Here is a 14657-nt window from a genome sequence, read left to right as displayed (position 1 = left end):
AAGCAAGGTTTGATATGTTTTTGATTGCTGACAATAAAATGGCCTTGTTAGAGCAACTGACATTGCAGCAATAGAATTTAAGGTAGCATGACATCATGAACTGAATGTCTAATTTCAAAGATAAGTCCTCATTCATGTCTGACCTACAATTGATAGGAAAAGTGTATCAATAAAATACAATTCTAATGTTTTCAATTTGAAGAATATAAAGCTAATCAAATGCGGTTGAAACAAAAATTATTGTCCCAATGAATTTAAATGTAGTGGCAGCACCTGCTTGGAATGGAGAACAAATGCAATGTTTCTAAGCAAGGCTGTGGGTGTTCATCGTCAGTCTTACTCAGACTTTAAATCTTTAATGAAATAAAGTACAGGTCACTTGTAAAAATTCAAGGGTCATATATTGATTCATTAAAAATTCAAAGATCAAACTTCCTGATTAGATCAAATTTTAAGTTAGAAAATAACTCAACAACATTTTTTTTTCACTACAAGTTCAAAAATTTCAAATAATAATCATGCTAGCTTTATCACCTCAACAATTGTATGTAATTTATTAGACCTCTGCAAATTTTTCCTTTTACTGCCATGAGGTTGTATAACATATGCTAATTGATAAAAGAAATATTTGTTTTATCACTGCATTTCAGTCATTAACTCCTATAATTTGGGTTCATTGCACTTTTGTAGGGACCCAACGGAGGATGAGAAAGGTGATTGATACGTCAGGGACCTACGTCCGCGGGGAAGAGAACCTGAAAGGGTGGAGACCTAGAGCTGACTCTCTCATCCTAGACCATCAATGGGAGCTGGAGAAACTTAGCAGATTAGAAGAAGTGAGAGTTGCATGAAATTTGAATTGAATTGAGTATACAAATACATGTTTAAGATATATATATATGACCCAAGCCTGTCTTTTTTGCCTTAATGCATTTGCTAGGCCTGGCTTGGTGGGCACAGGGGCCTGTTTTTAAGAGCAATGAAATTGATACAAACGATTAAAAATATAAAGAAGCCTTTTCTATTCTATTCTACTGATTATATAATACTAGTATTACACTTTTATGATTTGGTCAGTATGTACGTGTACATGTATTTGAGTATATTTTACTAAACTTTTCAATATGTTACTAATTTATTTGTTCCTAGGTTGAGAAGGCTCGTCATTCTCTCCTCCTCCATGAGAAGATCGCCCAGGAGCAGTACAACACTCGCAGCCTGTCCATGGAATCCTCTGTCACCGGGGACAACGTCACAGCATCCAACATGACGCAGTCCGACACCCTCTCCTCCATGGATAGCGCTGTCTCCGCGGACGACGGGGCAGGGGGCGTGGCTAGCGGCGACTCTGTGAAAGGACAGGAGCTTATCGCTAAGTGCCTCAAGCTACTGACGCAGAGCCAGCTACCCTTGCGTAGCCCACCGGCTGTTAAGGTATGTTCCATAGAAATACCTGTGAAGACCCACCGACCCTCATCTACAGTACATTGTATGTCCATTTACTTTGGACTTGTGTATAATGAATATCAGAAGGTGAATTAAATGCTGAGTTTGTTTAGTCTGAAAATTTGTGGAAGTAAAATCACTGTGTATTATGCAGCTTTTAGAGCATATGAGCGGAGGACCTGAGAGATGACACAACATTTGCTCTTGCGACAGCTGCTCTGGGCTCTATTTTGTCTAAGATATAGGGTTAGGGTTGCAATAGCTTCTCATGTAAGGTTTAGGGTTAGGTCTAGGGTAGGGTAGTTGGCTATTCCATTAGTGTGTGGAATTTAGAGCAGAGCAATTGTCGCCGAAGCGAATGTCGTGGAACCACATGAGAAGCCAAGATCTGACATGCTGTACCTTTTCCATTTCTCCTCTTCTTCATTCCCTATATAGCAATCTGCCGACATCCCGCCTGTCACACTCCAAGTAACAGGTGCAGACTCCCCACCTCAGATCGAGACCCCCACCCCCCGCAGCCCCTCCAAATGCAACGTCAACGAGCAGAACAAGTCTCTAGCCTCCTCTCTCCCAGATCTCCGCTGTCTCTCACCGACCACGGGCCGCAAGATACCCATCCCGACCGAGCTGCCGGGTATCCAGAGTTCCGCCGATGACTGCACCTCACCGGTGGGGGCAGGATGCGGGGATGGCTTTGCAAAGAAGGGGCGGGGTGGACTCCGCCCTCTTTACGTGCCAGAGGTGGAGGAGATCAGAGTTAGGTGAGAATTAGAAGTTTGTGTTGCAAGCTTTATTGATTGTAGGCCTACAGCCGATCCTGCTTTAAGTGAACACCTGTATAGAAAGGCCTGAACACCATCACTTGTTTCTATTAAATAGATCTAAAGGAATTATACATTTCAGAAACCTGCCCATAAAGGACATCATTAAAACAGCACTCTGTAAACGATTGAACTGGTTTCTAGAACAGTGTTGTTATGTTACTTAAAAATCACAACCCTGTATAAATCTTAAACACCACTCCTTAACAAAAAAGCATACAAGTCCCAAGAATAGTTTTGTGGATTTGAAATATTCATCCTTCCTCGTTTTCAATTAGCACTTTGTTTGTGATTTCAGGTCACTAGAATAGTATTGTAATCAAAAATCGTAACTTTATTTCATTTTCAAACTGCACTTTGTTCATTAAGAGCAGGTGACTAGAAGAATATTGTGACTTAAAATCTATCCTTGTAATTTTCAAATAGCTCTCTATATAAAAATGAAGCAGGTCACTAGAACAGTCCGTTGCATGCATTTTTGTTTCATATCTTTTCCAAAAAAATTACATACATGACTTCTCTTTAGTTTCCCCCTTTAAAATACCCATCACCTGTTAAGCATTTTGTATCCAGATCTTATGTATTTCCTTTTATTTTCTTTTAGTTTTATTTATTTACATATACTTTGTTTTATTGCTTTCACCCACCTTGAATCTCACTTCTGATTTTATTTCTCTGTCCCTATCCTTTTACATGTAGCTCCGGCTTAAGGTACGGTGATTTGCAAGTTGTTTTGCTGTTGTGCTTGATTTGTGTCTGTTGGTTTCTTTGAATGTTTGTATGATTTAATTCCCTGATCATTTTATCAATCAATCATTCTTATTGAAATCGGATAGTGCTATAGAAGCTGCAAGATTTGAAGCATGTGGCAAAATAAAGCTAACTCATGAGATTTGAGGATCAGTTACATCTTCGCAATAGCATATCTATGAATAGTGTCCCTGCGGCTTCGCAGCATGTACAAAAATGGGCCTCTTTTAATGTTATATTTAAAAGGTGCTTTAATTACGCTCCTAAAATCTGGTGTTTGCTGAAATTGCAGTGCTTCTTTGGTTGGTTATTCATCATATTACTTACATGTAATTTCCCAATTTCCCCTTTCCTTCCTTTCTTTTGCCCTTTTATTACACCCACTGAAAATGGCATGCGAGTTGCGTGCCCCTCCTGAAATTTGCCAAGTGCTGTATCTCTGCAAAAAAAAATTAAATAAAGAAGCCAAGAAGTCTAATACCAAATGTACACTGTAGTTTAGAAAATCATGTAGTTGCATGGAACAGACACATCTGGAGCACAAATGCAAATGTTCGAATTACTTATACATGTACATGTATGTTCTAATCGCGAATTTAATTACAGACAATTCTTTTTCAGAAATCATTCAAATATTTTGCGTCTTAATGTCTTTGAATAAAACCTTTTAAAAGCAAAAATGTATATGTACACTACCGTCAATATAATGCTATTAAAAGTTTAGAATTCTAATTGCAGCAAATTAATTCATGAATTCATTTGAGTGGCTTTTCATAAATGAATTAATTTATGAAGATGGTGAAGTCACTTGGGTGGCTTTAAAAAAATGAATTTGGTTATGAAGATGATATTATTTCTGTGATGATTCTAGTAAAGAAGAAAAGAGTTTTGATGATATTTTCAGCTTTAAGTGTTTACAATTTTGAAATCGTAAGCAAGGTAGAATTGAAATCACTTCAACGGGAAGGAACTTGAAAAAAGCCTCAAATATGGAAATGGTATTTTCTATCTCCAGTTGAATATTGTATTGTGGTTTGAATCGGATTGAAGTTGTCTTGAATGTGAATATTTCTGGTGAATATGAAATATTTAAACTCACTATTTTTTTTTTTCATAATTACCTGTTTTGCTGTGGGATTATATTGTTAGTGTTGTCAGTGCAAGAACACCATTATTAACACATTTCCTTGAATTTCATCCACCTGCGAATGCCTATATTCCGGGGGGGGCCACTTACATTGACGAGTGGATACCATGCGCGACCAAAAAAACACGTAAAAAGGATGTCTTTTTCAAGATAGGGCACGTTACGTACATGTACGTAACGTGATAAGGGTGTCAAAAACACAAAAATAATGAAAAAATTGTATCTATTTCGTTAGGAAAGCTACGTGTTTAGGGTCAAATTTGCGGGGATGATAAAACAAAATTAAAATGTTTTATAAAGGATGTCCTTTTTGCCCCAACACTACGTGTTTAGAGTCCGATTTGCGCGACGTGTGGAAGGTAGGGCCGTTCTAAACCAAGTGATGTGTAAAAGTAACCGACGACCGACGGACCCGTGACATATCGCTGTACTTGTTTAGGGGTTCATTTCAGGGAATACTTGTCAAGAGTATCGTTTTGTTTCCAATACTTGTTAAGGGTAGGGTTTCACGCCAATACTGTCTTGTAAAGGGGTGCATTTTCAGAATATGGAAAATATGTGTTAAGGGTGCTTTTCGAGACCCCATGGTCGCGCATGGTATCAACTCGTCAATGGAAGTGGCCCCCCCCCCCCCCCCCCCCGGGGCCTATATGCAATACCCAAAGGCCAAATAAAGGCATTCTTAGACTGATTAGGGGTCCATAACACAAAACTTAGCAATCAACATACATGTACATGTAGAACATTTTTTAATGAATGATTAGATTGACTACAATGTACAATCCCTTTTGATCAAGCCTACCTACAATTAATCGTTATAAACCTTTGCATTACAGGACCCTGATGCAATTCATGTATACATATATGAAACACTTGTCTTAACATTCTTCTTTATTTGTTTGTGTGTGTGGTGTGAACTTTTCTTTAAAGGGGAATCCAGCCTTGGCCATAAAATGTTGTGTTGGGAAGGAAAAAAATAAATTAAACAGAATGGTGAAAGTTTGAAAGAAATCCGACAAGCAATAAGAAAGTTATAGCTGCTTTAAAATTGAGATCACTAATACTATGTAGATTTCAAATTGGCAACTGAGTGAGTAAATTATGACAAGGGGCAAGGACAACTTTCCCATAGGCCATGTACTTTATTATCAAGGATTTGTGTTTTTTTCCTAAATACCCATTCCCCTGGGGCGGTAATCTAAATATAACCCAGGTAGTATATTGTTTTATGTCCTCATGAAAGAAAAATATAATTTGAAATAAAACTTTTGGGAAAAATGACATTTTAGCCAAAATATGTATTGGAGTACATGGAAGAGTAGTCCTTGCCTTACATCACTATGACATCCCATATGCGGCCAATTTGAAGTCTCCATGGGTATAGTGATTACCAATATTTACAACTTAAAAACTTCATAACTTTCTTGTTGTTTGTCCAATATTGTTCAAACTTTCACCTATCAACTTGTCTGATTTTTCTTTTCCCTATTAAAACAAGTTTTTATTTGGGTTGGATTCCCCTTTAAAATTGTTGATCAAAATATGCGAAATTTAGATAAAATATACCAGAACAGAAAGCGAACTTTCGAAAATTGAGATTTTCTCTTTGAAATTCAAATACAAATTAGTAAATTATATTTTGGGGGCCTTTCTTTGAATTTTTTTCTTCTCACTCATACGTGAAATATTTATGTATCAGTTATCAAGTATAACTTTGATACAAACATTGATCATTCTTGATTTTCGTGTTTTGGGGGACATACATGTACATGTACTCTATAATAATCTGAAATATCTCCGCTATTTGCTTCATACAAGTTTTAACTTTCTTCTTAGCTCAGCCATAGGTTAAATTCTTACTCTATTGCTACAGCAAACTGTAAAAATAATTTTTATATCTTTAGGAATTCTTAATTGCTTTCAATATTACTGAGTAATGTAACTCTTGATCTTTTTTTGCAGTCCTGTGGTGTCTCGTCGAGGATACCTCAACTTCCTAGAGGAGAAGACCGCCGGCTGGGTGACGCGGTACGTGGTGGTTCGCCGACCTTACGTCTACATCTACAACAACGAGAAGGATCCAGTGGAACGGGGTCTGATCAACCTAGCGACAGCGAGGGTGGAATACAGCGAAGACCAGCAGGCCATGCTTAGGGCAAGGCTTCTCAGCATTGTCGTTAGTCTACATGTCCCTACTGTTCTTAATCCTAATCCCTAATCCTAATCCTAATCTCATCAAAGATCACTACTCACCAAAGTATAACGCGTTATGTTTTCACAAATAGATCGCACCATAGATTTAGTTTAGTTGGAGCAACAAAGACTCAGTTTGAGCCCTAAATTTGAACTTTACCCCTTTTTACCCAGGTTTTAAGATAATCTTCCCAAGAAATATTTCTTTTAACTTTTGTGAATTTTGGGGAGACCAACTGGAAAAGGTAATTGCAGCACTGGTCTTTGTATGCATTACATTGCAAAGGAATTAATACCAAAAACACAGATTTCTTTTTGAAGACTAATTGGTTGTCTATATTTTGACAACCTTAACAAAATATTGATCATCCTACTGTGTGGGTTTGATTTACATGTAACACTGTTGGGATTTATTTGAACATGAATGTTCTGTCAGAGTCAAATTAATATTTCATCCCTGCTGCCACCTCTCACTTATCAGCACATGTACCTTGTAGTTTAGAATCATTGGTTGGTCACTTTTTGACAAAATCATGTTTTTGTAGCATATTTCTATCTACTATATACATCTTTCATCAAAACTTGGAACAATTGTATGTCAGAAGCAGATCTCATTGTTCATCTTTACAAAAAGAGAATATTTTGGTGGCTGGTTATCTTTGATTTATTCTATTATTTTTTTTATTGTTTTTTATCATATATATCTTTACTATTCCCCCTCCCCAAATCCATTTTGTCCTTGTACCTTGTTACAAATGGATATATTCTAAGGCATTTTCATACTACATGTACCATAGAAATTTTGCACATCATTGAAAACAAAACATAGTGTAAAATATATCTGTAAAGCGCTTAGAGACGTCGTTCCAACGTGTTAAGCGCTATATAAATGCGGAATATTATTATTAAAAAACCAACCCTGAAAGTCATTCATTTGCATGTACATGTGCTTGCATTAATCTATTAACAATCCAATTCAGGACCGAGTGAACAAAATAATGTCAATTTTAAGAGTTAACACTGATAAAAAAAAGCTTTTAAAATGAATCATTCTGAAATTAGTTATTAACAAGTTCATCCACATGTACTGTATTACTTTGTATAGATTAACACAGGGATGGTGGTAGAATTGGTATAATTTTGGTCTGCTGTATTAATTATTTTATACCTGACTATATAGTTGTGGTGAACTTGCATGTGTTCATGTACTGTGTTGCTTTTGTGGAAAGACAAAAGATTACTACTGTTGCATCGTGTTCTGCTTAAAGATTCCAAACTTTAGTATAAAGTCAGAATAAAATTAATTTAATACAAGACACATAGTATTCAAATATCTTAGAATAATTCAAAGACCTGGAATAAGTGAGATTTGGTCAAGGAATTATTCTTAAACAACTATCAACTCATTATCACTTTCTGCTTAATAGGAACAGCAAAGAAGCATGTGCTTCCAATGTATTCATGCAATTTGAAAAATACACTATTTGCATGAAGCTGTGAAATTTCTTTCATTCTAATTTTTTTTTTTTTTTAAGAATTAAACTTTTTGCTTTTTTATTGCTTTTTCTTCAATTATTATTTTTTGTAATATAAATCCCCAATCATTCCTACACCAATTTCTCCATGTACATGTTTATGTTTATGTGTTGAATGTTCACTTTATATTGCATGACATTTTCTGCTTGTTGGCTGTTTCACTTTTGTAATAATTGTGGCTATCAGTCGTTTATCAAGTAACTGCTATTAATCCAGAACAGCGAAACATTTTAAATGATTTTTTTTTTTTTTTTTCCAAAATCAAAGTAGATTCTTTACTCAATATGAATTATAGATCCTGTCGAAAGAATAGTTACTGTCATTTTTTTTTATATGTATTATTTAATTAGTATTTTTAATTAGTGTTTTGGGTTTGTTTAATCTTAAGGATTGTTTTGGTAATTCTGGATATTGAATCTTACACAAGATAAAAATATGCTGAATCTATAGCATGCACGCTCTCATTCATTTTCACTGATATTTCTATTGCAATATGCATTTAACCCTACTGCTGCCGGGTGATCATTGTACAAAGTCTACATGAATGGGAAAGGCATAGAACTCAGTATTCAGCAGGTCAATCCATACCAAATCAATTGTTGCCTTATTCAATCACTCATTATTCTTCAAATTGGCAACTTGAATATTTTTCTCTCATTGCTATCATTTCTTTTGTAAACTGTATTCATTAGAAATGAAAATATTTTTTTGATTGATAGAGAATGTCAATACAAGTGAAAGATTGCCAATTTGCTTGTGAGAACAACAATTTTGAGGATTTTATCTCATTGCCAAAATTTTAGAGATTTTTTTCAAAGAAAAAAAAATATATAATTGAATATGATATACTGAAACATTGAAAATGAACTTACAATGTGCAGATTTCAAAACATTTTTTGGGGACGTTTGTTGATTTTTAAGGTTCTAACCTGTTGAGTACTGGATTCTGTGATTTGTATAGGTTTTGTACAGTCACTGCTGGTTTCAGTTGGCAAAGGATCATTAAGTGTGGTTTTCAAGGGACCTGCAAAAGTTTTGCGAAGAATGCAAATACAGAAGAAAGAAAAAGTGGCAAAAATCTAAATTCGGTTGCATTTCTCTCACCACAATGGAGTAATGAAACCATTACTGCTCAATTTGCGAGACATTCTCACAATGTTTATACAAATGTCGTTTGTACCATTGATAAACTACAGTCAGTCGACATACACAAAGAATGTGTGAACAAGATGAGGATAGCCGAAATTTTCAAAAATTAGAAAGCTTAATATACATGCATACTTTCGGGTAATGCAAGACAAACAGACTTCCCAAACATGCATGTTTTTCATGGATCCCGTACATATGATTTTTTGATTAATTTTGATTAATGTGTGCGAACAAATTGCATAGAAATAACATCACATGATACTTGAAATATTTGTAAGTATTTTTTTTTATTTGCACCAAACAACAAACAATCCTTGCAAAAGACTCGGAAAGCTTCAGAACCTAGGTCCATGTTTGCTACACTTTTGGCACATACTACAAATGTTGGATTGTGCTATTTTTGATGTTTGTGTCCTTTGCAAAACGTTTTAGTCCATAAAATCAAGGCATCTACTAGTACTGCACTTCATGAATGAATATTTTTGCACTCATCCAGTTCACTGAATGCTGAGATCTACATATACCTGCATGCTTTAATAAGCACTTTAAGCAGCATAACTTGTCTTTAGAATTCAAAATCCTCAAGTTTATGGTCAGACAAAACTTGTGACAAAGCAGAACACCTTCACTGATGAATAGAGATTGTTTTGATGAACATGATGTTTGATAATCATCTAACTTATCGTTATGCAAAATCTATTTATGAGCTCTTATGGATGGTAATGTAACTTACATGTAGCAAATATACATGTATTTGCTTGAAAGAAATGTAGTTTTACACACCTTTTCTTTAAAAAAAATCCTCTTTCTTTAATATGTAAAGCCTTCTCTAGTGAACTTTCAATGTAAAACATCTTTTCTCTTGGTCTTATGAATGAACACCTACATGTGGGTGACGAAACCTCTTACACAGGGTTTTTTGTTCACTTAATTTTGGTTATCGAGTCCCAGATCATAACATTTTGGGGCTTTTGTTTTAGAAATGAGGTTTTGTTGCCCAAGTAGTGATAATAATTATAATGATAATTGGATTTATGTAGCGCTTTTTCCAGAGAATATATTTCATTTATTTCTTTCTTTATTTATTTCTTTTGTTATTTGTTGTTAATGAAACTCTTTTATTTTCTTTTGTCACAACAGACACCAAACACCTTCTCAGTGTGTACCAAGTATAGAGGTTTCCTTCTTCAGACGTTGGGTGATAAGGATGTCTTTGACTGGCTTTATGCCTTCAATCCTTTACTCGCTGGATCTATCAGGTAAATGCTTCTGGGCCCCGTCTTACAAAGTATTAAGATTGATCCAATCAATCTCAACTGTATGGAAATCCATCCATAGCATAATTTTATCTACAGGAAATTTACACAATCTCCTTAGTAAGCAAAGAGAATCACACTGAATCTTCAAGAGAATCATGAATGTATGCATGAACATCATTATCTAGAAAATATTTTGAACAAATTTGCATTGTAGATGTTGACGTTGCTGGCCGTCCATAGTTGTGGTTGATCGGATCGATCGCAACTCTTTGTAAGACGGGCCCCAGTTCTCAAAATTTTTCTGTTTGTTTATCATTTTGTTATTCATCTATTCAGTTTTTTAATGTATTTATGTATTTGTTGATCTATTCATTTATGAATGAATGCATTTATTGTTTCATTTTTTGTTTCAAATATTTGTTATTTATTAATTCTTTTCAATTATATTTGTAATTTTATTTCTAGTTTTTATCTTTAGTTTCATTTAATGACTATTATTTTCCATGTTTGTATGCATTATTTTTATTCTATATTCGTGTAATGCACATGCTATTTATTCATTTTTTTTCTATTTTCTATATTCTATTCTAATATTCGTCTGTCATACATGTAGATACATAAATAAATGTTCACAGTTATTGAAATAAAATAATTATCCAAACATTGTATCTTTCAAGAAAATATAATTCCTGATTTTATGAATTTGCTTATTGTGTTGACTCACACTATATCATTGTTATTCTATTTTTGTTTCCAGATCAAAGCTTGCTCGGCGATCAGGAGTGGGTGCCACACAGCTACCAGTATAATTACATGTATATCATCCATCGTCCTTCTGACCGTATATTTAAATCATCGTCATCATCAACATCATTGCAATCTTTAAGATAAAGAACTTGGAATAAACACTAAGTATTTAAACACGTGTACCTACATGTACTGTAGAAAGCCAGCCTAAGGAAATCATCTGTCGTCCTTCTGACCATGATTCCAAATATCGTCATCGTCATTATCATTGTTGTCATCATCACCACCACCATCTGCAAGAAGAAGAACTTGGAAGAAACCTACATACATGTATGCATGTTTCAGTAGATTGTCGTAGGCCCAGTTTTATCGAACAGTCGAACACCTACTTTGAGCACCTACATGTACAGTACATGTAATAACGTGTGATGTACCGCTCTCCAAATCACACAGCAAATGTGAAAAGAAAGAGTTTAAAGAAACTAATAAAACATACTCTGCCATTTTCCATTGCCACTGATTCATAAACTGTAAAGAAAACAAGTATGATCACTTAATCCTGTACTGGTAAATCGACAGTGTGATGGAACTGTTGAAATTACATGTATATTGGCAAAGATCTAATTTCTTAATATTATTCATCAATCCATATTCACTTAAAGTGCATAAACTTTCAGAAACATCCAGTGATGAATTTGGAAAAAGTCATCTAATTGATGGAAATGCCACTTCAGCTGAAACAACAACAATGACAGAGTCATATTGATGTTGCCAATTTGAGATATACAAACTTATTTAATAACGCTCAATGTAATAAGTTATTGTCACAAATTTGTTGGAAGAAAATGAAAATAATGTACATGTAATAGGATTCACCTCATTTTTAACGTGTTGGACACTGAATGATTTTGCTACAACACACTTCAGAATGCATATACATGTATGCGGGCTGTCTCAAACGGATAAATATGCTCAAGGGATACTTTAAGAAGCACTGATCTGCATTGATTTCATGAAAGGTTGTACATCGAAAACTGTTACAAAGACCTCAAAAGATTCAAGAAAATTATCTTTATGAATATATTGTCTTGATGTGCAAGATGGTTTGTCTGAATAGAAAATGCATTTCGTTGAATTTTAATGTGTTGATTTCAGACCAAGGTATTCTTTTCATAATGATATGTGTTCCATCATATTGGACTTCTTTATCTAGGGCCTTTTGTTGCCCTTCCAAATGGCCAGTACGACATTCACATAATATTAACTTATTACTTTCAAGTCAAATCAACACCTTCCTATTAAACACCAGTTTGAAACAGTATCTTACACCATGTTGTTTACACCTTGCAGCCCAAATTGGGACTGTACTGTAAATATAAAAATAAAAAGATGGGGAAATGCAATATAACGGTGTTATAGGAGAGCTCTGTCAGAATAAAAATTGTAAAAAGAAATGTAAATGTCATAAGAACTACAAAGATTGGATGCCATCAAACCAGCTATTTTGCCATGTAAATAGACACAAATTATTTAACCGAATGTATGCTATGTGTGCTGCTAATGCAAGTGTCAAACGGTGTGTGCTCAGTGTTATATGTGTGTAATAAAATATGACTGTGGCTGTTGGAAATCTAGGGGAATATATTGTAGACCGCACACCAAAAAAGAAACAATTCAAGCTTGTGTTCTATAACAAATTCAGGTGTTTCTTTTTTATTTTATTTTTCTACTTTACCACCAATACCTTCTCCCACCATCTATATATGAGTTATTCTTCTATCTTTTACAAAGTTCATTGTGTTAACTCTTTTCATTACATTCATATGTTATACATTTGTATTTTGTATCTCCCAGAGTAATATTTCTATGTGTACGTAGGTTTGCTACTTAATGGTTAAAAAGGTAAGATATTGATTAAAAGCACCCAAAGTAAACATGGATACATTTTAAAGAGCATAGAAATGTGGGGGGTCCCTCCACAGTCTTTGGGATATATTATGTGTCTTGAAAATCTATAAAAAGGGGAGGTTTATAGCTTATCCAAAAAAAAATACAGCAGAAATTATGAATCTTTCTGCTGCTTGAAGTACCCTTTCATATATGAAATTCTTAATTGATGTAGTTGCCGTACGAGTAATGTCATCTTACGAAGTACTTAATTCTTATGGCGGATCAGCTTCCTCATGTAAAAATAAAAAATTTCTTGTTACAGTAAATTAAACTGTTAGCCCTAAACAACTTTTCCAGTATTTCACCGAAATTTTCTGTTGATATACTGTACATCATGTATCAATCATGGCATACATGTATATGACTTTTTTTTGTGAAAAGGGTTTGCTAATGTAATGGTAATACCATAGGTGCTTATGATTTCGTATTGAAACCTCAGATATTTTCATTTCAAAATCTTAGCAATGTATCCTACCAAAACATAGTTGAAGTTTTTAATTTGGATTAATGCAATACCTGTTTATTTTCAGTGTCAGAAATTATGAAATAATGAAATGATAATATATAAGGAACATAACTGAATCCTTTGGATGACCAGTTTTTGTCCTAAATTGAAGTTTGTATCTGTACATGTGCATGTAATAAGCCGAGATATATTCCAACAGCCATGGGGACTAGTACAGATTCATTTTGTAGTAGAGTCAGTGTTCACACATGCATGTAGGATAAAAACTGAAATTTTATGGATGCTATGATTAGCATCATGTAAATATGACAAATATATAAATATATATCATCTGTAGACTTTGTATGATATTATTTAATGTCGGATAAATTTAAGGAAGAACTTTAATTGATATGTATATTTATTCCAAATACACTATGTATATTCAGCTCTGTTTATGCAGGGGATGGGGAATTACGTAGTAGAAATAACCTGAATGTATGCATTTTTTTCTCGAGGACAGTGATCATTTCCAGGCTAGCTTACTTACCATACAAAGCTACCTATGGTGTTTTGAAACTAGGGTAAACGTAGATGACAAGAATTTTTTTGCAATCTGACAAAGTGACTGACAACGAAATCAAATCAGCTGCATTTTGAAAATATTTTGATTTATTATTACTTGATAGATTTTTCTGAAGATAACAGTGAATATATCATTGTATTGATCTATGTCATTTTACATTCTATGGCCCCTATTCTGAACTCGGGTTTAAATTAAACCCTGGTTTAAAGTTGTGGTTTAACTATGGAGAGCCAATCGGAATATGAAGCCCATAAAAGTACACATCCAATTTATTAACTCATATGATGCCAAAATTGTTTGGGAATGATAACTAAAGTATTTTTCTTCATTATGAAAGCAAAAGGAAACTGAATAGTAAATATAAGATATATACAATACAAGCAGAATTGTTTAGTTTTTGGCTCCCCATAATTTTAGACCAGACTTAGACCATGGTTTAAGATAAACCTGACTTCAGAATACGGGCCTTTTTATTCTATACTCTTGTTTGATGCTTTGAGTTTTGACAAAATTTGTCCAATTTGGAAAGCCGACCTCTTGGGCATGTTTCATAAAAATTGTAATAAAATCAAATTTGTTATAATAGTTAAAAGCTACTGAAATGATTCAATCTGATTGGCTGATG

The 14657-nt window shown here is 34.2% G+C and overlaps 1 protein-coding gene across 1 annotated transcript in view; it reads left to right on the top strand.

Annotated features, from left to right (window-relative positions):
- The window catches only part of LOC129276055 (kinesin-like protein KIF1B), a 39052-nt gene extending 24428 nt beyond the window's left edge, over positions 1-14624 (top strand). Inside the window, exons 19-25 of the mRNA XM_064109719.1 lie at positions 691-836; positions 1150-1434; positions 1885-2210; positions 2970-2981; positions 6130-6343; positions 10186-10304; positions 11062-14624. Coding sequence (XP_063965789.1) covers positions 691-836; positions 1150-1434; positions 1885-2210; positions 2970-2981; positions 6130-6343; positions 10186-10304; positions 11062-11113 — 1154 coding nt within the window. The 3' untranslated portion in view covers positions 11114-14624. The remainder of the gene's footprint in view (positions 1-690; positions 837-1149; positions 1435-1884; positions 2211-2969; positions 2982-6129; positions 6344-10185; positions 10305-11061) is intronic.
- The last annotated feature ends 33 nt before the right edge of the window (positions 14625-14657 follow it).

Source organism: Lytechinus pictus, chromosome 14, assembly GCF_037042905.1.
Source record: "Lytechinus pictus isolate F3 Inbred chromosome 14, Lp3.0, whole genome shotgun sequence".
NCBI classification, from domain to species: domain Eukaryota; kingdom Metazoa; phylum Echinodermata; class Echinoidea; order Temnopleuroida; family Toxopneustidae; genus Lytechinus; species Lytechinus pictus.
Note: the sequence above shows the minus strand (reverse complement) of the source record. Positions and strands in the feature narration are given on the sequence as shown.